Genomic DNA, 24,917 nt, shown 5'->3' with positions numbered 1-24,917 from the left:
GTGATTGAGGCACACAAACATTTCAAAACAGAGGTATTCTACTCATGGGTTATAGTCCAAGAAGCAGATGCTGTAAGAAAAACTTTTCATTATTAGAAACATGAAGAAGTTCCAGTGGCTTACACTCCGTTTGAGGAGATTGAGATTCTGCTTACTTTCAAGGAACACATTTTCTGGTTTAATCACGCCCTACCCCACATAAGAACAAGAGCAAGGCTTGGTCCTTTAGGAATACCAGGAGCAACATGGCCGATATTAGTGACATATGCACCGCATCCAGACATTGACACAATGCCAGATGATGAACTACTTGTTTAAATCAAAGAGTTGATAAATCTCTACAGAAACATGACACACTTCGTCTTAAGGACAGTAGTTTTCCAACCTACAGTAATTACACCTACTGCAGCTCTTACACAGAGCACTAATACTAAAATTACTCCACACAAATTACACACGGTAATGGGCAAAGTGCCCACAAAACGTGAACAAATTCCTTTCTGGGTAGCTCAGAAAATAACCCAGTTAGAAGCAGTATTCCCAAATACAACACCATTTGAAAAACACAGAATGTTAACAATCTGTTTGCCCATGGGGATTACACCAGTTAGAGGATTGCACCTCTTGGGGTACAGTCTTTGCTGCCATATGTACCAGAACTCATGGTATTCCATCATTAGCAGTAATACCAGATGTATTAAGACAAATACAAAACGACTATGGAGCAGAACCTGCCCTAAACTTAGGGGTGGAGTTATTAAATAACTACGCCCGGGTATCAGCCATAATACTAGCTAATATTAACTGTGAAGCAGCATCAGTGGCAATCCGCCAATGCCTAAGGGAGGTGGGCCCGTTAACCTCAACTTTAGGGCAGTCCTGAAAAGAACATTTCTAAGCAGACACATACTTCTTCTAAAAATTAGTGGGATAGTAAAAAAGAAAACTCTAAAGAATCGAGATCTCAATCCCGAGATAGGTCTCCTTCACAGGAGCCCTCTGAAAGGAGGTAACCTTAGGAATAGGGATAACATTAAGAAACCTGGCAGGTATCAGGATACTGATACACATTCCTCTCATTCCTTTCAGGACTCGAAGAAAAGCTCCGAAAGGGAAGGACGGTCAGAAAATAGAGAGGAGCGCACGCAGTCAAGAGACAAACAGCACGCTCAAGACTTTACTTCTAAAAAAGAAGATAAGCAAAATCCAAAACCTCAATTTAAGTAAAAGAAAGTTGCTGGTCTGAAAATCAGACATGCCCAGAATTCTGAGGACACAACTTCTGAAAGGGGAGTGGGCTCTGACGATGCTAGACAATGAGGCAGAAGTAACAATAACTCATCTGAACCTGAAGGAATTTCTGGTGACAGCGGAGTTGAATGATTATATCACGGTGGAAACACCAAACACCAGGGTGAGCGTCCCACATAAGTTATATGAAATAACACTCCGGCTGGAGGGGGACAAGCCCAGGAAAGTAAAAGCTCTTTTTTGGAAGAATTTATCATCTGGTTATGACATCCTGTTAGCAGAACAAGATTGGCGGCCTGCATTCATAATGGAGTGCCCCAGGGGAGAAAGTATAATTTTTCCTGCATTTTCCAATAACATTCCTGTTCACCTTAAACATACATGTGCACAGGAGTGGGCAGTAGCCCAAGCTCCAGCATTGTACAAAAACCATGCAGAGTGGGATGAGAACTCTGTGATCCTGTTAAAAGTTTCGCCTAAAGCTCAGAGCTAATATCCAATAAAGCAAGAAGCTAAAAAACAGGTCAGGTAGACCTTAGATCAACTTGAATACCAGGGGTCATTGAAAAATGTACCTCTCCAATGAACAATCCTTTGTTTCCTGTCGCTAAACCCAACAATATATATCGTTTAGTTTTAGATTACAGAAATTTAAACTCATGCACAGACATTTGCTATCTAAAATGCACATAGTGACGCATTAACGAATTACATTGTGCGCAAAAATTACAAAATTACACTTGATATCTCAAATGGATTTTTCTGCCAAAATATACCACCTGAAAGCAGGTATCTGACCGCATTCAGTGTGTTAGGGTCGCAGCAACAATTCTGTCATCTAGCCCAAGGGTATAAAAACAGCCCGGGTGTATTTTCAGCAAGAGTAACAGAATTACTTCAAAAATGTGATGAAGAAGCGTTGTCCTATGTGGATGATATTTATCTGACAGACGACGACTTAGAGAGGCACTTGACCAGGGTAAGCACCAATATTATGGCATTTGCAGCAGAGGGCAATAAATTCAACTCTAAAAAATTGAAAATAGCCCACCTCAATGTCCTATTTTTGGGATATGAACTGTCAAGTTAAGGCAAAAATGTGGCAGCTAACTTTTTAGAAAAATGTGCCCTGTTCCAGCCTCCAAAATCTTTTTTAAATTTATAATCAATACTTGGATTCCTAAATTTCGGCAGGACATACATTTTAGATTACGCACAATGCCAAAAAAACGTCGACTTGTTTTTAGTAACTTTTGATCCGTTTGAGCCAGAAACACATTTGTTTGTTACAATCTGCAGATTATGCAGTACATAATGGATTATGTGGCAAATGCGGCAAATCCATAACTATGTAAAAAAGATAACTGTTGCGGTAGAATCTCATAATTCCAGTGGCCTTGATTACAATGCACATGCTGCAGGACATTTTGTGGTATAATGATTAAAAGTAGTGGTTACTCCATCTCCTGCACTGATCTGGAGGGGCTGTGCACAGCCTTGTTTGAATGGGAAATGAAAATCAAACTCAGCAGGTAAGTACCAACCAGCCCAACACAGCAGTATCCATTACTAGAACGGAGCATAGGTGGTTCATGGTAGCTTATTGGCCACTGAAAACAGCCTCATGACTTGCAACCCTCTGGATAAATGCCAGAGTGGCATAATGGGCAGACCAGACGTGTGAACAGCTCCAGCCACCAGAGGTGTTGGCAGATTTCAATGGAACACCTCTGGGTGGGACAGGGTAAATGTCCCATTCCACAAGCACAGTGTTTGACTTTCGGAGACTGTAGCAGGCTCGGTGCTTAGGCGTGGCCAAAGCACGTCATTGCCCATGGCGGTCCTGCTAACTTTATCTGTCTCTCTTACCTCTCTCAAATTCACTACCTCAACATCTCTACCTACCTCTTTCTCTGACTGTCTCTACCTACCCTTTGTCAACCTGGTCTCCATGTTTTTACATTCTCTCCACCACCATCTAACTCACTCCGCGGCTCCCCTCCATGTCTACCTCACCTCTCTCTATCTTCCCACTTTGTGTTTACCTTATTTTTCTCTACTTCTCAATTTACTGCTCGATAACTCAGTAATCACTAAACCCCATCCCTTTTCTCCACCTCACTTCTATACCACCCCCTCTCTTAGTGCCACTGTTACCTATGCCCCCTGCCTTTGTCAGTGCCTCACCTGTATCTGGTTCTTATATCTCTCTGTACTTTCTTTCCTCTGCAGATCACTTCATCTCAACTCTTCTGTCTTTTCGTTTTTGCCTCCTTCTCTGTCTCTATATATCTGTTGACCTACACTCTCTATCCATGCAAACAGAGGGCGCCACAATGTGTCTTGCCCGTGCCCCACAAATCCTTATTATGGCCTAGGGTTCTGAGGATGCACCAAAGTGCCTGCCAAGTTATTGTGTTTCTGCACACAGGAAAGTCATCAGTCTCAATGCTGTTTCTTAGTAAGGTGTGGCTATGTTCGTAGCTGGTTAGCATTTCACCCACATGCACACACAGGGTATGTCCATGATACCATAGAGGTGCAATAAATAGCCACCTGCCATGTATTTAGCATGGAGACAGTCTTATTCGTGTAGGCATTCACTGTCTGTGACACTGCCTTTGTGTAAGCCTGATCCTGACTGTATTGTATTCATGTCCTCCTCTGTTCTCCTATCTGACTACCCCCAACCTAACTAGGACTGGACTGAGCTGAAGACATGCAGAGGAGAATAGCATGATTGTTTACCAGCATAGTAAACTGGAGGCAAGTGAGGATAGGGTTGACGCGTGTGGCCTTGAATGTGTGTGTTGTACATGTGTATGTGTGTCTCTTCATTCGTGTAGAAGTGCATATGTCTAATACCTGTACTCGTTTGTGCATACATGTATAAAAGTATGTGGTGTATGTATGTGTTGTACCTTAGATGGCAGGGCTCACCTAGGTACATGGTGACATTTAATTTCTGTCTGGTGCAGGGCATATGATGGCAATGACTTGCATCAGGCACAGCTAGGCACGAGTGTTGCCTGGCTTGGAGCACACACAGGCACAATACATTAATGAGCACTGAAGTTGGAGCACAGATAGGCACAAGACATTAATGAGCACTGAAGTTGGAGCAAACATAGGCACAATACATTAATGAACATTGAAGTTGGAGCACACATAGGCACAATACATTAATGAACATTGAAGTTGGAGCACACACAGGCACAATACATTGCACTGAGCACTGAAGTTGGAGCACAGATAGGCACAAGACATTAATTAGCACTGAAGTTGGAGCACACATAGGCACAATACATTAATGAACATTGAAGTTGGAGCACACATAGGCACAATACATTAATGAACATTGAAGTTGGAGCACACACAGGCACAATACATTAATGAACATTGAAGTTGGAGCACACACAGGCACAATACATTGCACTGAGCACTGAAGTTGGAGCACAGATAGGCACAAGACATTAATGAGCACTGAAGTTGGAACACACATAGGCACAATACATTAATGAACATTGAAGTTGGAGCACACATAGTGTAGTGTAGTTCCTATCATCCCAATAGGCTCTGCGCATTGGAATAATACCTACAGCAGTAAAGGCCTAGACCAGACGTTAACTAGGTCTACTACTGTCGATACTAGACTTAAAGTTTTGGGTTTGCCAGCTTAGCTCAGAGTTCACTAGAAACTTTCTCGAATGTTCAGGAAAGAATTAACTCCCCTGATTAGACAAGAAGGGATTTAGTTTCTGACAACCATAGAACATGACAACTTTGCTCTCCCCTAATCAAGAGTATATCTCGAGAGTCGTGTGAACAAAAGGCAATTTATTTTACTCAGTCAGTACGTGCATTCTTAGTCTCATCAGAATGTAGAGAAAAGGAAGAGACGGGCGTGTTCAATAAAAAGGTGTTATTTATTGATCAGTCTCTTTTCTCGTACAAGAGAAATGGATCGATATTATTGCAATACTTATAGTTAAGTAAAGTGCATACATTAAAAGCAATAGTATAAAATAATACTGTAAAAACATTGATATGGTTTCTAAGCCATAAGATGTTTTAAAATGAATAAAATATATTACATACACATATACATTTGACTAAACGTACTCAACTGGTGTTTCTAGATACGCCTACCCCGTGTACCTGACCTAAGTCTAATACGAGGGCGGGAATAGAAAGTTACAGTTTAAGTTAAGTTTGTTTTTGCCAAGTGAATAACTTAAGAATTCTCTGTGAGGGGTTATTCAGTTCTGTACCTGGAAGTTAGGATGAATGAGGAATGGTATCTCTCTCTCTGGTCTCGATATTCCAGGCTGCCTGCGAGGGCTACCCAGAAACGCCGGGGCTGGATTTCTCGGCAGGAGAAGTCAGCGCGTCTCTCAGCGCGTCAGGAAGGCGGGGCTGCTGCCAGCGGGGTCTGCTCTGCTCTTGGCTTCGGCAAGTATGGCTGCTCCGTCTCGTCACCACGCGTGTGTTTGCATAGGGCAATATCGGTAATATTTATACCTTTAAGGTGCCGAGATTGACGTAAGGATGGACATAGATACGTCAATAAGGATGTCATACGACTTGCTCGTTAGCACATTCTTTTACTGAAGTTCTCGGTGAAATCAAAACAATGGCCGCAGGGTTTTGCCCAGGTTGTCATAGGTTTGATTTGTTATGAGAACTCCGTATGCCTTATCAGGGGCTGGAGGAATATAGCTTGTCTAATTAGATCGCAAGCGTTATGACCTAATCAGATAACACGTTCCTGTGCCGTAGTGTGACTGCGTCAGATAACGGTATCTGCATCATGGGGATTTTCTGCCTCATGGGCTGATTACTAGTTAACTTGTTAGTTTACTAACCAGAATAGGGTCAGGAATAGGGGGATCGATTCAGGACCTATAGGAATACATCACACCCACTCCACGCTAACTATGGTCATATTTACTAATCTAGGCATAGTATAACATAGTACAACATACTACAGAGTATAGTGTATACCTTACCACCCCAAAATACATAAATGCATTTTGAAAGTTTTCAAATATACGGAAAAAATTGCAGTCATATGTATTGTATGCACTCAAGCTGTAGAAAAATGCCAAAGTAATCGCATTTGTATACATTAATGCTATTTTGTATATGAGAATTACACATGAAATGGCTTCTTAATACAGAAAAAAAAGTTTGAGACCATTCCATCACAGAATAAAATATTTATGAACGTATCAGCGGGCAGCTAATGTCTATAAGCTATCTAAAATTTAGAAACCTTAGTTCTTTAAGAATAGTTCTTACTTTAAGCAGAAGATAGTGTCCCAAAAAATATGCAAAAATATTTGGGGCTGCTGAAAAATTGCTGTCCGTGAACTGGAGGGAAAATCTGTTAATGTGACTTTATTTTTAAAGTTGAAGGCCGAATTCAGGGAACGCCGTGTGCGAGCTTGCTCAAAAGTCTCTATTTCTGCTCTGGTGAGAACATCATATCATTTAGGCTTTCGAAAAAACTGTCAACAGCTTCCTGGGAAAGTTCCACTAACTCGGAAATAGGTGTAATCATGCATTCGTGCGCATGATTGTCTCCATTGACAGTCATAGGTTTGATTTGTTATGAGAACTCCGTATGCCTTATCAGGGGCTGGAGGAATATCGCTTGTCTAATTAGATCGCAAGCGTTATGACCTAATCAGATAACACGTTCCTGTGCCGTAGTGTGACTGCGTCAGATAACGGTATCTGCATCATGGGGATTTTCTGCCTCATGGGCTGATTACTAGTTAACTTGTTAGTTTACTAACCAGAATAGGGTCAGGAATAGGGGGATCGATTCAGGCCATATAGGAATACATGACAATAGGCATAATACATTAATGAACATTGAAGTTGGAGCACACACAGGCACAATACATTGCACTGAGCACTGAAGTTGGAGCACAGATAGGCACAAGACATTAATGAGCACTGAAGTTGGAGCACACATAGGCACAATACATTAATGAGCACTGAAGTTGGAGCACAGATAGGCACAATACATTAATGAACATTGAAGTTGGAGCACACACAGGCACAATACATTGCACTGAGCACTGAAGTTGGAGCACAGATAGGCACAAGACATTAATGAGCACTGAAGTTGGAGCACACATAGGCACAATACATTAATGAACATTGAAGTGGGAGCACACATAGGCACAATACATTAATGAACATTGAAGTTGGAGCACACACAGGCACAATACATTAATGAACATTGAAGTTGGAGCACACACAGGCACAATACATTGCACTGAGCACTGAAGTTGGAGCACAGATCGGCACAAGACATTAATGAGCACTGAAGTTGGAGCACACATAGGCACAATACATTAATGAACATTGAAGTTGGAGCACACATAGGCACAATACATTAATGAACATTGAAGTTGGAGCACACACAGGCACAATACATTGCACTGAGCACTGAAGTTGGAGCACAGATAGGCACAAGACATTAATGAGCACTGAAGTTGGAGCACACATAGGCACAATACATTAATGAACATTGAAGTTGGAGCACACATAGGCACAATACATTAATGAACATTGAAGTTGGAGCACACACAGGCACAATACATTGCACTGAGCACTGAAGTTGGAGCACACATGGGCACAAGACATTAATGAACATTGAAGTTGGAGCACACACAGGCACAATACATTGCACTGAGCACTGAAGTTGGAGCACAGATAGGCACAAGACATTAATGAGCACTGAAGTTGGAGCACACATAGGCACAATACATTAATGAACATTGAAGTTGGAGCACACATAGGCACACTACATTAATGAACATTGAAGTTGGAGCACACACAGGCACAATACATTAATGAACATTGAAGTTGGAGCACACACAGGCACAATACATTGCACTGAGCACTGAAGTTGGAGCACAGATAGGCACAAGACATTAATGAGCACTGAAGTTGGAGCACACATAGGCACAATACATTAATGAGCACTGAAGTTGGAGCACAGATAGGCACAATACATTAATGAACATTGAAGTTGGAGCACACACAGGCACAATACATTGCACTGAGCACTGAAGTTGGAGCACAGATAGGCACAAGACATTAATGAGCACTGAAGTTGGAGCACACATAGGCACAATACATTAATGAACATTGAAGTTGGAGCACACATAGGCACAATACATTAATGAACATTGAAGTTGGAGCACACACAGGCACAATACATTGCACTGAGCACTGAATTTGGAGCACACATGGGCACAAGACATTAATGAGCATTGAAGAGCAAGGGGCACTAGTAGAAATGGGTCAGCAGGATAAGACTGTCTGGCCTGTGTTATACACTGACACTAGGCGGCATTGACTGGCAGGGGCACACCTTGATACATGATGCCATTGCATCACTTGGGCACCTGGGCCCTGTTATGCAGATGAGGCGTTGTCCCACTCTGAGTTTCAACAGGATGAGAGATCTCAATGTTTTCCTGGGATCTTGTGTGTAGCCATGACCACCTGCCACTCCATACATTTGGCTTCTACATACTTAGACCACATTGACTGTCATATGATGAGATAGGTGAACACAGGATGGCACTTGTTGGCCAAAACTAGGAATGTAATTGCATGGTTTGCCATACATTATTGCACCACAAATTTAAGAACTGAATTTGAGTTTAAAACACGTATGCTTACTGACTATTGGACAATGACAGACTGGTCTGGAATACAAAATGTGTATATTTTTAAAATGAAAGTGTCCATTTGGTTTAATAAGTGCATATTCAGAAAATTACGAGCTAGTGTTTGAAGATAAACGCACTTTATTCACTATTAATATAAAACAGGTATGTAAGAGGGTTCAGAAAATGTTAACGTTATAATTTGGCGTGGAACAACATTTATTTATGCTAATTTTATATTTGGATATAAATGTATTTCTTTTCTAAAAAATGTTAAAGTGATGTTTGTAATCATACGAGTGCATTTCCAAATAATTCCAAGGTATTATCTGGATGGTGATTTATGGTTCGTGGACAGTTACTAATTATGATATTCCATAATACCCTAGATGGCCGATGTTACTGCCATATCGTTATTTAAGGCTCATACAGTGATGCCTGTGACTGTAAATGCGCAGTACCCCTGCTCCCCTGAACCTGTATTTGTCTTGTGTGATGGATGGATCTGTGGTCTAACCTCTGAGATTGTTGACTGTGCAACTTTTTATGTTTCCACTCTAAAACCTTTCCAAGAAGATTCACAGTCCTATCATAGGGTTGATAATAAGTCATACTATATTAATGATATATTTGGAAACGACAGCGTAGGGGAATCAAATGAGGTTTATAATAGAAGTGAGGGGAGATCCTTTATACTTTAAGAACAATTAAAGACCTTGTCAATTTGCATACTTTGATTATGTTAATTGTTTATAAATCTTTTTAATTTGTAGATCATTTCTGCAGTAAAAATGACACGATTGGCTTTGCTTTTTTTCATCCCTCTATGGAGTGAAGTTTTCCGAATACCCCGGGATTGATAAGGGTAGCTCAGCAAAGAAAAGGGTATTGTAATATGTTGTGAGTGCCTGCAGCATTTTCAGAATATCTAACACCGGAATTTGTCTTCTCTTAATTCCTGAGGGCATGGAAGGAAGTCTTGCTCACCCACGGTTTCACTGAGTCCTAATCAGCGACACAATCTGTCACCGGGCCATTCAATTCCACTGTTACTAGCCTTTTTCCTACACTTGAAGTGCTCGTTAAAACTACAGCTTCCGGGTGCCCATGTAGCCTGGCACCCCAGGTTGACAAGTGTCTCCTTCTTTCTTGTTGCACAGCCGAAACCCTGAGGTGGTGAACACTCACCATCCTTCTACCGTTACCTTGTTGGGTCCAGACTACCCCCTCCCCCAACATCCTTTTTCCTTTTCTTCCCCCAATTTAGAGTGCACATGGTCCTGGCCCCCGGCTGAGCTCCATGCTGAGTTGTTCGCTAAAATCGGATGTAAGCAACTCCATTTTAATGTTTTTTATTCCTTCACCACTGTTTACGTCAACTCCGGTTACGGTACTTAGGCCTAATTTCACATATAATTATGCATTTTGTGAGACCGGCCACACTTTCACTGCCCGCCACTGACGCCAACACTATCGCCTTGTCCGTGGTCACCACTAGGCACCCAGCGCGGCCTCACTGAATGCTTTTAGCCCGCTACAAGGAGCCTTGACTTAAATGTTATGTCTTTCCTTTTTTACCCCCACAGGTACAACTCGAGAGGAAACACCTCTTGCACATATAAGTACCGAAGCGTGTGCTTTACACACAGGGCACTGACAAACTCATACAAACCCCAGTAACACCCTACACATATAAGTTCCTGACGAAAGCCAGTAGAAGAAAAGGCCTGGCTGAAAGTAGTTGACCTCACAGGACGTCGGAGGCCATAAGCCTACCGTGCACGTCCGAAAGCCTTTGTTTTTATTGACTGCCTGGGGCCCACAATTAAAACAGTCTTTGGGACACCCAGGACAGTATTTTAAACCTCACTCAGAGCACACTCACAGCACCCTCACAAACCAAAAAACCCGCTCCGCAGTAATCTGGCGTCGAAGCACACCTGAGGTACACTCGGTACCTCGGGTGGGGCCCGATGATGAAGCCTGCCACTAACTAGGTTGGTGGGTGAGGCTAATATCAAGGTGGAGGGAAGAGGATTCTGAGTCCATTCGGTTCCCCTGGACAGATACGCAATAATCAAAAATAGAATGGACACTAGTTTCTACAAAACCTTTGGTTTGTATTTCGAAAACCCTCATAGACAACCTGATTTTCTATGGTGCGGTATATCTTTTTATCCGCCTCATTAGGGGTCGTGGCGTATTCATAGGGTAATCGATTAACGTGCTGGGTGCCAAGCCTCACCCGAGGCTACCTCCGGTACAGGTAGAAGTGTCCAGAAATAGTGAACAAGGAGGTAAAGAAAAGGATAAAAGTAGTGGCTAGTACAAAAATGTGTGAATTTATTAAGAGATAAGTTCTAGACACTATAGATAAAATTATATCGATATGAAGGTAATCAAGTAACTGGATTACCGCATGTCTTTAGGAAAAAATGTCTACATGTTTCAGCTCTCTTAGCCCAGCCGGGTCTATGGAGCTTTCGTCAGGACAAGGACAAATACGAGGATACACATAAATAAAAAACTTCCACAATTTGTGTAGTATTGTTGATAAGTGTCAATGACTTATACTCGGAATTCCAATGCTGTGGAAACAAAAACCAACAATATATATTGTACATTTGGCTAGAGGCACAAGGTTAGGCAGGCAATCATGTATCAATGACATGGGGGGGGCACGTAAAGGCTCCGTTTCGGAGTCGCTACCATATAGGTGGTTGTGAAGCTACAACCCAGAGGAAAAGGAATCGGAAAAGAGATAAAGTCTGAGTGTATAAATACAGTCTGTGATAATGTCTCACACAGCTTAAATTTGTACAGAAATCTAGTTCATACGAATCGTGATATTCTCTCTCCTAAGTGACAACAAAGTCATGAGGGGGCGGTGCTCCCCAGAATGGTAAGACGCACTGTCTACGTTTTAAACTCATGATGTGCTCTCTCTTGAGTGACAACAGAGTAGTGAGGAGACGCTTATTCTCACAATGGTAAAGTGCATTCACAAGATCCTAACCCACGGCAATGTAAGCTATAAATATTACTCCATAGAAACTCCAGAGATTCTAGTAAAGTTACCTGTATTTAGCTTGGTGATAGCTTCAACAGGGAACAGCGAGTCGCTTAGTGGTCTTTTGCTGTCAGGATTACAAGTGAGTATCGCGTATTAGTCGCGCTGCTTAGTCACTTACCGGATTAAAGGTGATGAGGACGCTGCCATTCTTACCCACGTGGAACGTCATAGGATCCCCTGTGCTGACTCTGCCCCTGGCTATGGGCGTTACTGATGTGAGTCTGTTTTTATACAGAGAGGCTCGGACATAAAAAAAGGACTAAAAATAGAGTCGTGAGCTAACACCTAAGATGGCTGTCTCATTAACAAAAAATCGAGGGTGATTTAATAGACATAAAACCCGTGTTTGGCAAACTATATTTTTCTCTAAACGGGGTTTTTTTCAAATGTGTAGCAAAAAGGGAGTGTGAAATACTGTTCGTTCTATTTTTAAAATTACGGACACAAAAGAGGGACTGTAAATTGAACAGCATGTTACATCCAAGATGGATGTCTCAATATCCACCTAGCAGGTTATTTGCCAAGAAATTGAGTTCTGTGTTCAGCAAAAGTGTAAACCTACAGAAAGGGGGAGGGTTTTATCTACTCGAATTGTAGAGCCATGTACAGTGTCCTTAGCCTAAACAGAAGGTCGACTAAATAACACCATGGGAGCGTCGTTCAGGATTTACAGCGCTTCTATCTTTTCAAGAAGTAGAGAGAGAGAGAAAGTGTCACTGTGGAGGTGAGGAACATGGTCGGATTCAGTAGAACTGGTTCCAAGGGATGTGATCGTTCATCCCTACAATATTCGTTCTGAGGCGATCCACCCACCTTTGCTCTTTTTCAAAGAGGATCTGTTCAGCATTGTGGTCCTTGTTTTCTAACATTTCAAGGACAGTCCATTTTAATAATACACTGGAAACGTACGGGTTGGTATCATTGAGGACAAATTGTTGTTCAAACTGACTTACATAAAGTCCAGCTACTGACGACGACTTTAGTCTAGTACACACCAGGCCAAAAAAGAGACTCTCGAAATCCATAATAAGAGACATAACGATGGCTCCTGTCACAGGTCATTACCCCTGCGGCACATGTGGGGTCTGCAAGTTCACGAAGACCACTAAGACTCTACAACTAACGGACACTCTGTTATGGACTCAAAAGCAACATACGAATTGCAATTCTTCCCATGTAATTCCCATGTAATTTATCTGATAACCTGCCCCTGCCTACGACAATATGTAGGGATGACTTGCCGGAAGGTGAAACTCCGCATAGGAGAACACAGGAGCAATGTGAGACTTAAAAAGAACACCACCAAACTTTGCACTCACTTTGTGGAAACAGGCCATACGTGCGACGACCTAAAATGGACTGTCCTTGAAATGTTAGAAAACAAGGACCACAATGCTGAACAGATCCTCTTTGAAAAAGAGCAAAGGTGGGTGGATCGCCTCAGAACGAATATTGTAGGGATGAACGATCACATCCCTTGGAACCAGTTCTACTGAATCCGACCATGTTCCTCACCTCCACAGTGACACTTTCTCTCTCTCTTTACTTCTTGAAAAGATAGAAGCGCTGTAAATCCTGAACGACGCTCCCATGGTGTTATTTAGTCGACCTTCTGTTTAGGCTAAGGACACTGTACATGGCTCTACAATTCGAGTAGATAAAACCCTCCCCCTTTCTGTAGGTTTACACTTTTGCTTAACACAGAACTCAATTTCTTGGCAAATAACCTGCTAGGTGGATATTGAGACATCCATCTTGGATGTAACATGCTGTTCAATTTACAGTCCCTCTTTTGTGTCCGTAATTTTAAAAATAGAACGAACAGTATTTCACACTCCCTTTTTGCTACACATTTGAAAAAACCCCCGTTTAGAGAAAAATATAATTTGCCAAACACGGGTTTTATGTCTATTAAATCACCCTCGATTTTTTGTTAATGAGACAGCCATCTTAGGTGTTAGCTCACGACTTTTTTTTATGTCCGAGCCTCTCTGTATAAAAACAGACTCACATCAGTAACGCTCATAGCCAGGGGCAGAGTCAGCACAGGGGATCCTATGACGTTCCACGTGGGTAAGAATGGCAGCGTACTCTATCACCTTTAATCCGGTAAGTGACTAAGCAGCGCGACTAATACGCGATACTCACTTGTAATCCTGACAGCAAAAGACCACTAAGCGACTCGCTGTTCCCTGTTGAAGCTATCACCAAGCTAAATACAGGTAACTTTACTAGAATCTCTGGAGTTTCTATGGGGTAATATTTATAGCTTACATTGCCGTGGGTTAGGATCTTGTGAATGCACTTTACCATTGTGAGAATAAGCGTCTCCTCACTACTCTGTTGTCACTCAAGAGAGAGCACATCATGAGTTTAAAACGTAGACAGTGCGTCTTACCATTCTGGGGAGCACCGCCCCCTCATGACTTTGTTGTCACTTAGGAGAGAGAATATCACGATTCGTATGAACTAGATTTCTGTACAAATTTAAGCTGTGTGAGACATTATCACAGACTGTATTTATACACTCAGACTTTATCTCTTTTCCGATTCCTTTTCCTCTGGGTTGTAGCTTCACAACCACCTATATGGTAGCGACTCCGAAACGGAGCCTTTACGTGCCCCCCCCCATGTCATTGATACATGATTGCCTGCCTAACCTTGTGCCTCTAGCCAAATGTACAATATATATTGTTGGTTTTTGTTTCCACAGCATTGGAATTCCGAGTATAAGTCATTGACACTTATCAACAATACTACACAAGGGGAGGAGCCAAGATGGCGTCCGGAGCAGACCTGTAGGCTCCCGGCTCCTTCAGCCTGTTACCGCCGCTCCGTGATCCTGGCATACATCCTGATGCATTTCACTACCGGATGAAGGGCGACGCGGCGCTGATTCCAGAGGTGTGATCCTGGTCTCTCGACCTGCCCGGCGGCCGGAGATAGCCGCGGTGATGCCCGCAGCCCGGGAGCCCGTCTGCGCAGGGGCTCTTTGCCGTTCCCCGGAGACCTGATGGCGGCCAGGATACCTTATCGGCGCTGAAGACCTGGGCACCGGTGGGGACCTCACGGCGCACTGTCTGTGCTGCGACGCATACGGCGATTGCAGAAGGAGGCCAGGAACGAGCGCTCGTTGAGCTGAGGCACCCTATCGCAACGCATCCTTTGTTTGGGGCAGGTACGGACGGAGAGTGTTGCACGGCCATGTTTGATAGCCTGTGCTTGCCTGGCCCCGCGCCTCGCTACCCCCTATGGTACGGGGCGCCTCTCCGCGCTGTGTGCCTCACTGGTGCTGTACTCTGTAAATGCTTTAGCCCCGCAATGACGCTCGCCTGGGCCACGACTATCCTGTGATTTCCCCGGACTTTCGCCATGATGGCTTCGTTGGAGGCACCGAGGTGTGGGGGAGAGCGCCCGTCCCTGTCACTGGCCTGTGTTACCCCGCCTGCGACGGGGTCAGCTTCCCGAATACCTTCCTTGGGAAGTGAGAGCCGGGGGCTTCAGCCTGCAATTTCTCTCAAAATCCTCCTGGCTGCCCTGCATGGCCTCCGCGCTGATATGCGCCAAGGCTGCCAAGTGCTGTGGAAGAAGCTGGACGACATGGCGTCGTCGCTGCGGCGGGACTGCAATGTACTGACCCCGCCACATCTACCCTCGTCTCCGCTTGCGCTTCATGGCGATACAGTGCTTCCTTCTGCCGACTGGACAGAGGTGCCCGCTCCCGAATTGACTGGTGCCCGAGATTGTCTGCCTGCTGCCTTTATCAGGGATACTTTGTTTCTCCTTTCACCGGAGAGTGTAACATTGTTGGACTGTTCGTCGCGAGTGCCTTGGGACATATCTACACCATTGTCGATCTCATCACAGACCCCTGGGTTGTGCCCTCCGACTTTGAATTCGAAGAACTTGTATGCTCTGCAGGTTCCTAGGGAACTCACTACTACAGCTGATGGAGTTACTGTTGGATCTCGACGGCCATTTTGTGTTCCTGCGACACTCTCACTCTCTCTGTGGCCATATTGTTTCTCTGCTTCGCTGTGGCTCTGCCTGGTGGGATTCCGACGTTCGGGGCAGGGCTGATGACTTTTCCCTTATTGGCACTGACTGTCCACCTGGTTGTGACCCCGGACTGAAACATTGTCGATGTGTTGATTGTGCATTCAGTGAGACTTCTACCTATTCCATACTGTATTTCCTGTTCTGCGCGCTGGTCTCTCCCTTCATTTCAAGTCGCAAGTATTGTGATCTATCATTTTTGGTTCCTCTCTATGGGGCGACTGTTGTTTTGCGGGCGGGTTGCTCAGGGACGGAAGATGCGGTTGATGGCTGCTGAGCCTGTATTTGTTTCCATCTTATTCCTATGTTGTGGAGGGGATCGACACTCATGGAGGGTTATGTACTGGAGGGCGTCTGAGATCGGGCCAGGGTTCGGCGGTCTCTTTGCTGTACTGTTCTCTTACCTGATGGGAGTTGGGTTTGGGATGTTGTAAGGGGGGCTGTGTGACCGCACGCAGAGCGCGACTTGATTTTCCAGCTGGTTGGATGTTATTGGTTATGGCTCAGCTCTCGCTCGCAGTGCATCCATTATATCATAGCACTCTTGTCTGCGGCGTAGTCGGCGCTACAACAGGCTATCCTGGTACCTAGTGTGCTGCCGGCTCTGTTGAATTTGTTTCGGTTGCCTGACTTGTCATCCACGTTCAATGGGACGGGGGTTTGCCTGTAAAGGGTGGCGTCCATTTTATTTCTCTTTGTCTCTGCACTGCCTGGGGCGGCCATCTTAGTCTTTGTTCTGGCTGGGGCGGGTTTCGGGCGGGTACCATGGTGTAGTGATCGTTTGCGACTTATATAAAGCTAGGGGGTTCCGGGTGTTCACTTGCATTGGCCTATTTTCTGTGGTTTATACCTATGGCGCCTTTTTGGCGCGTATCAACGCTTCAGTTCCTCACATCTATTTTGCTTCTTGTTTCTCCTGACGCCTTCGACTGTGATTTGGAACTGCTCATATCCTGTTGTCTACTCTACACTTGAGGTGGTGTTTTATGGGTCCGGTTCGCGCTCTTGTGTACCGCATTTGTAACCCCCTTGTTTTTCGGCCTTGGTCCTTTTAGACTCTAATGGCGTGTGGATCCTTTTTGGCTGGATGTCCGGGAGATCTGTTATTTTATTGGCTCCTCCCCACCTTCTTTAATGGGGGATCCGGGACTGTCCTTCCTTGCTCCCTTTATCACTTGTGAAAGTTTTTCTTTACCTTTTCTCCTCTTCATGAGTGAGAATCTTTATTTCTTTTCTTTTCTTTTCTTTCTCTTCTCTATATTTCGGGTTCTTTAATGGGCGACAGGCACTTTACCGGAGGGGGGTAGACCGTAGCCTCCGGATTGTTGTAGGGTGGGGGGGTGGATTTAGTTTTTCTTTTTTGTTTCTATGGGCCTTGTTTTTTCTATCGTTTCTGCGCTTTCTTGTTCCTTTTTCTGCTCTGGGTCTGACATGGGATTAGTGGGGAGTGGGTGGCGCTGTAGGTGATGCGTAAATGTGTACTGATACTCCTGCTGTTTTGCATTATACTGCCATACCGTGGAGTGTTTATCTCTACTGTTGTTCTTAATTATGCTGCCTACCCAGGTTGTGAAGCTACTGTACGGACTCAGCTCTTCTTGCATCTATTCTTCACTGATTTTCTTTAGATCAAATTTAAAAACTTAAACCTCATTGCTCCTACCCTTGGCGACGTGTTCCTGTGTATTGTAACTGCTACTGATTGATGCTATATTGTTTGATGCCGCTGAGGAATTGCATTGCTTACATTTTGTGCCTACAGTATCGTGGCCGGCCTGCTGGTTGTAGGCCCGTATTTGTTCTCCTTCTTAAGCACAATAAAGGTTTTAAAAAAACAAACAAAAAAAAAAAAAACAATACTACACAAATTGTGGAAGTTTTTTATTTATGTGTATCCTCGTATTTGTCCTTGTCCTGACGAAAGCTCCATAGACCCGGCTGGGCTAAGAGAGCTGAAACATGTAGACATTTTTTCCTAAAGACATGCGGTAATCCAGTTACTTGATTACCTTCATATCGATATAATTTTATCTATAGTGTCTAGAACTTATCTCTTAATAAATTCACACATTTTTGTACTAGCCACTACTTTTATCCTTTTCTTTACCTCCTTGTTCACTATTTCTGGACACTTCTACCTGTACCGGAGGTAGCCTCGGGTGAGGCTTGGCACCCAGCACGTTAATCGATTACCCTATGAATACGCCACGACCCCTGATGAGGCGGATAAAAAGATATACCGCACCATAGAAAATCAGGTTGTCTATGAGGGTTTTCGAAATACAAACCAAAGGTTTTGTAGAAACTGGTGGGTGAGGGCCTTCATAAAACCTAATGGTTTTTCTCCACCCGCAGACATAAAAACAATTTAAACCAGAGCTAATTCTCATTGATTGATAACAAGTATTTTGTTGTGACACCGTTGCTCCAGCTGCACCATCCCAGGACACCAGTTTTGTGTACATATGATGTGTAGAGGTTGGATTATAACAGAGAATGTGCCAAACAAAATAGTCCTGTAAGGTGCCGAAGGCAAAAGGGCTTCCCTTACTAAAGATGTGCTGGCCTTTTTCTCTGTTAGAGAGGAGGTGGGGGACAAGACAGATATAAGGGTTTGCAAATTCCCAAACCACTGCAGTTGTTCATTCATGGTTTGCAGATTAGGCTAATTTCATATTACATTTAGTTTGCACTGGTATGTGCCACCTAAAAATATGATAGGGAAAAATATATTTCAGGAACTCTATCTGGTCTTTTTGGTAGATTCTCTCTCTGTGTCTAAAGTCTGTGACATAGTTTGTGAGACTGCGGGTGTAGATTAGGATATTGTCTAGAGTGATGGCAAGGAACACACCACTCAGCAGATAATTATGTTCATTTGATTTTACAGTGCTGCCAAACATAATGTAGTTAGTAGACCATAATGGTGTACTCAAATGTCTGTTTTGGTTTAAGGGTTTTCACTCATCAATGATTTCCATGTGCACAAAGTTGTACACCTCTCTTGAATCCACTCTATATGGATGTTGTTTGGACCAGTTCAAGAGGTCAGGACTATGTGCTGAGGGATATTGTTAATTCTAACCTTACTGAGCTGTGATAATTGGAGTAGGAATATCTCTGCTTCTCTGTGGGCAAACAGGGGTTGGACCCCATCCATTGATGTAATTTCTCATCTGAAATTTTATAGAACAGCCCAGCTTCTCTTATGCCTCACTAATGCTAATACCTTAGCCTCTATGCAAAATCTATATGATAAGCTAGCTAAATGTTTTATGAACAAGGTGGAGGCAGTAAACAGGGACTTTAAGGTGGGACATGGGGATGATTCTTTTTTCCTTGAAGTTACCGCCTTGAACAACAGCCTTGTCACACTCCCAGTCATACCAGGACATGATGTACAACACAGGCCAAGAAAAAGAGGTAAATAAAAATGATTACAATGGCCAGTAAATTTTGAATTCGTACCAAAGGTGAAAAAAAGTAAAGAAACATACATGATATTAAAGCATAGTTTTATTTTCAATAATGAATGCGAGACTGCCTTTAATTCACGTTTCTGTCTTCTTTGTTTTTTAAATTCGTGCTTTTTTTTCTTGCAGTTTTAAGAAGTAGAGAAACAAATATACTTACAAGTGTAAGCTGTTTTTACTCAATAATGATAAAATAATATGTAGGACGGAGAGTAGGGAACCCTCTTGTATTATTACAGCCAATTTATAAAATGGAAAAGGTAGATGGTGCAAGGATTAAAACTATTTTTATTGTCTCATATATATGCCACAACCATACGGATGGAAAGCAAATGTAGATAATTGTGAACGGAGTACTTCTGTAAAATATTTCATAAAATATTCTGAATCTATTCTCCAGGAATCCATATCATTTCAGTCTGATGATAGTGGGCAGTTAGTTGAATCGCATTTGGACATTATAAGGACATATTTATTAATAGATGATATGAATAACTACATATTAAACATTTTAATATGATCTTGGAATGCAGTAGACAAGGGTCACTGACAAGTTAAGAACCACCTACTGCTGCCAATGAAATGTTCTTTAGTTTTATGGAAGATTCTCATCAATCAATCAATCAACCAGTCAAGGGAATTGTAAGCGCGCTACTCACCCTTGAGGGTGTAGAGGCTCTGTCTGAAGGTGGTCAGGGAGAGGGCACGTCTGGTGTCTGCCGGTAGCTCGTTCCATGTTTTGGCAGCGATGTGAGAGAAGGATCTGCCGCCTGCTCTGACTCTGTGGATGTGCGGGGTTTCAGCCAGTGCGAGGTTGGAGGATCTGAGGTTTCTTTTGGGTACGTGGAAGTTTATTCTTTCATTGAGGTATTTGGGTCCATTGTTGTGTAGGCATATGTAGGAATGGGTGAGGAGTTTGAAGGTTATTCATTTCTCCACAGGGAGCCAGTGGAGTCTTCGTAGGTGTTGGCGATGTGTTCTTGTTGGGGATGCCGACGACGAGTCTGGCTGCGATTCTGTATGGTCTGGAGTTTGCGGAGTAGGCACTTGTTGATGCCGGTTTAGAGTGCGTTTCCATAGTCCAGTCTGCTGGTGATGAGTGCATGAGTGACCGTCTTCATTGACTCGGGAGGATCCATTTGTAGGTTTTACGGAGTTTGCAGAGGGTGTTGAAACAGCTTGATGTGACCGCATTGATCTGTCGGTTCATGGTGATTGAGGAGTCAAGGATGATACCCAGGTTCTTGGCGTGGTCTGAGGGGGTGGGTGGGCTCCCAAGGGCAGTCGGCTACCAGGTGTTGTCCCATGCTGAAGCGGTGGTTCCAAAGACGAGGACTTCTGTCTTCTCTGCGTTGAGTTTCAGACAGCTGTTGGTCAACTGGACCAATCACAGTCAAATGCTGGCTCATTTGAAGGAATACTGTTCTGTTCCTAAAAAGGATTCCGTTAGGTTTGCTGATTTGTGTTGATCTTACTATTTTTAGAAAAAATGCTGGTCAGCCAAATTATCTATTCTTATAACAATCTTAAAGCAATGTCATGGAGCCTTATAATGTTCACTCGCAAACATATGAACCAAGATTACACAAAATAATATATCATTTCATATTTAGGTATATTCAAGCTAGCACATCCAGTCTCAACAGCTGTCTACCTGACTAAACATTATTTGGACTGTGTTTGAGCTACATAATATTCTGTTTTGAAATGACTGAGATGTGCAAACCATAATATGTGTTGGAACTTAGTTCTTATTCTTTCGGCCACCGAAGAAGAATCCTTTTCGGTTGTCATTCTGTGAACAAAAAAAAGATGGATTAAACCCAGTTAATACTACCTAAAACTTTAGCACAGTATTTTATAGGCACTTTTTATTGGGGTTTGCGCCACTGTATTAGGAAGCAGCCCATCTTATGCTTTTAGGATAAAAATGATAAAACCTTGAATATAGGGTAAGAGGCACATTTTTTTATAAATACTTCATTCTGCTATTTCTGCTAATGGATTAGAGGATTAAAGACAGATGCTGAGAACTATGTGGATGTTAAAGGATCTATACCCAGGAGTATAGGCCCAAGCTAGAAACCATGGACTATAATGATAGAGAGAGCCTTTCACATCAGCGTAGCTCAAGGGCAGAGAACTATAATGCTATTAGAATATTACATCCACTAGAGGTAGAAGATTCTAAACTAGACATGAAGAAATTGAAAGATAAAAACTAGAATGTTTGAGTAGAATAATCCTAGCATTATTGGCCCTCTGGCATAGCATTGGCTTCTGTGCAGCTCCGACATTCTGATATTCTAAGTAAGTTTTATTGCCCACTCCTCGAGCTACAGATGAGGGTGCATAACAAGGGGGTAGTAATTATCAGTTATTGCCCTGCAGATGAAAGCAATTAGTCTACAAACACCCAGGGACATAGCTTGGTCAGTAAGACTGGGGGTTGGGGGCTCGGAGCTTCAGAGATTTCCCAAAATTCACGCGGGTGAAAATACATTATACAAGAAGCAAAGCTGGAAGGGGGTCCTATGGAGCAGAAGGAAAGGAGAGGAGTGTGGCTTGTGAGGGCTACTTATAACTCAGTGTTTGATAAAATAACAGTTTTTAAGACCTTTTAAACAGAGACGAGTGTGTGTGTTTTTGTCTGCATGTGTGTGTAGGAGAGTAGGATCTGCTTATTAACTTTTTGCTGGTGTTTCACTGTTTTTTTACTTTAGTCTGGCTGGGGCCCTGCTAACCAGGACCCCTGCCTAGCTGCTTCCTCTCTAAATTGATTGCATGTACTTTAGGTACACTCTAGATTGGTTACTGGGTTACCCTTGTGAGTCCCTATATATGGTACCTTAGGTACTAAGGGCACAGGCACCCCAGAGGCCTACCACGGGCTGAAGCATGTATTATGCCACCCCTGGGAAGCCTTCCAAAATGGCACCACAGGTCTGCTACTGCAGCCTGGGTAAGGTGGTGCTTGCACGCCTTACTAAGATATAGGTTACCTAAATCTACCTTATAGCACTGACACATAGAACACCTTTCCCAAGAACACCTGGGCATGCAACTGGGGGAAAGTGGACATTCCATCTCTGTGTTCCTCTCTTCTAACATCAAGCCCTGCCATTGATAACCTGCCCACCTCATCTCAAGCAGTGGCCATAAACAGTTGGCTGTCTTCAACATGCGATCAGGTGGCCCCCCTCAGGCGCGTCAAAGTGAAGCGCTCCCACGATGCGAATAAATGGTTCGGCCCTGAACTTAAGGAGAAAAAGTTGGCTGCCCGTCAGGCAGAGCGCACCTGGAGGCGTAATTACAGCGAGTCCTCCAAACTCTTGTACAACTCCATTCAGGCGGATTACAAGAGAGCTATCCTTAAGGCCAAGACCTCCTACTTCTCCGATAAGATCCTCCAGGCGGAGAATCAATCGAGGGAAATCTTCGCTACAGTGTTTGAACTGGCCACCTCAGATAGAACTTCAGCTAAACCAGTCCCTTCTCAACCCTTATGTGATTCCCTTAATGACTTCTTTATAAGTAAAATCGCAGATATTAAATCCAACATCTCACCCCCCTCCTCTGCCTTCGTTGACATCATTCCACCGCCCAACACTTGTCATCTGGATCAATTCACACTGTTATCTGAAGAGACCTTCCTTTCTATCCTCCCCACTGTAAAATCTGGATCCCCGGCGGATGTCTGCCCTACCCACATTATGTGTAAAATTTTTCAAAGTTGCCCTCTCCCTCCCCTGACCTTTCTTAATGAATCCTTAAGAAGGGGAATCGTTCCCACCTTACATAAGTCAGCCACGATTGTCCCCATCTTGAAAAAGCCTGGGGCAGAGTCCACAGTCCTGTCCAATTATCGCCCTATCTCCCTCCTTCCTTACTTGGCTAAGGTCCTTGAGCGGCACATCACCAAAATCTTGAGTGCCTTCGTTGAGACTAGTAAGTTCTTAGCCCCTTCTCAAGCTGGCTTCCGCCCCCTGCACTCTACCGAGAAGGTGGTGGTATCCGTTATGGACACACTTAGAGAGGGGCTGAACTCCAATCTCCCACAGGCGCTGATTCTCCTCGATCTTTCTGCCGCCTTCGACACGGTTGATCATACCATCCTTCTTTCCTGTGTCGAGGCGGCAGGCATTGGGGGTTCCGCCCTGTCTTGGGTCAGATCGTTCCTCAACGACCGTACCCAGGCCGTTCACTTGGCGGATTTCTCTCTCACAGCTCACACGGTACAATGTGGTGTCCCTCAGGGCTCTTCTCTTTCCCCTCTTCTTTTTAATCTTTATATCTTTCCTCTTATTTTTGCGTTACAGCAGTTGGAGGTCAGAGTGTTTAATTACGCTGATGACCTCCAGCTCATTTTTAATTTATCTGATTCCTCCCTTTCTATTCTTAACTTCCAGTCAGTGATGGTATTCATCAGGGATTGGATGAATACCAATCATCTAAAACTTAACCCTGATAAGACCGAGCTTGTCCTGACTGGTGGTAAACTCAACCCTTGGTCTTCTGCTTTTTGGCCTTCTTTGCTTGGTTCCCCCCCTCTCCCTTCTTTTTCTGTTAAAACTTTGGGGATTACTCTGAATCAACACCTCACTCTCCATTCACACGTGAGCACGGTGGTTTCGGCCTGTTTCTTTGTTTTACGCACCATTCGTAAAATCTCACGTTTCTTTTCATTATCAGCCCTCAAACTTATCCTTATGGCGATGGTCCTTTCACGCTTAGATTACGGCAATGCACTATACAATGGCATCCCCAATTATGCTCTGCGCCGACTCCAGCTGGTGCAAAACCAAGCGGCCCGCTTGGTTTTTAGTTTACCCAGATCTCAGCACATCACCCCCGTTCTTCGCTCTCTCCACTGGCTCCCAATCAAAGAGAGAGCTCTGTTTAAACTTGGCTGCCTCGCCTTTCAGGCTCTGGCTGAGACAGCCCCGGCCTTTATGATATCTCATATTCACCCTTACATTCCCTGCAGACAATTGCGATCCTCCGCCCTCTCTCTTCTGGTGGTCCCTCATTTTAGGAGGAAGAGGTCGGGAGGATGCAAGTTTGCTGTCCTCGCCCCGTCCTTTTGGAACTCCCTACCCCTTCCTATTCGCACTTCAGTATCCTACATGGAGTTCCGAGGAAGACTGAAAACCTTGCTTTTCTCACGGGCATTTTCAACCTGAGCTAGCCCGGAGTCTGTAATTTGAATTGAGCTACCCCACAGCGCCATGAAACCACCCGGTATACGTGCGCTATACAAATACCTTTAAATTCAAATTCAAATACATATAAACCTACAAGTCACTCTGATGGCAGACCTTATCAAACCTGAAGGCAGAGTGCTTGGTTTTGTGAGAGGGTGCCCATCCA

General features: G+C 43.7%; 1 protein-coding gene across 1 annotated transcript in view; it reads right to left on the bottom strand.

Annotated features, from left to right (window-relative positions):
• Positions 1 to 19,572: 19,572 nt before the first annotated feature.
• The window catches only part of SH2D7 (SH2 domain containing 7), a 310,055-nt gene continuing 304,710 nt past the window's right edge, over positions 19,573 to 24,917 (bottom strand). The window contains exon 6 of the mRNA XM_078684639.1: positions 19,573 to 21,342. Within this exon, the coding sequence (XP_078540765.1) occupies positions 21,292 to 21,342 (51 nt within the window). The 3' untranslated portion in view covers positions 19,573 to 21,291. The remainder of the gene's footprint in view (positions 21,343 to 24,917) is intronic.

This window comes from Lissotriton helveticus, chromosome 3_2 (genome assembly GCF_964261635.1).
Source record: "Lissotriton helveticus chromosome 3_2, aLisHel1.1, whole genome shotgun sequence".
Lineage (NCBI taxonomy): Eukaryota > Metazoa > Chordata > Amphibia > Caudata > Salamandridae > Lissotriton > Lissotriton helveticus.
This window is presented reverse-complemented; position numbering and strand designations above follow the sequence as displayed.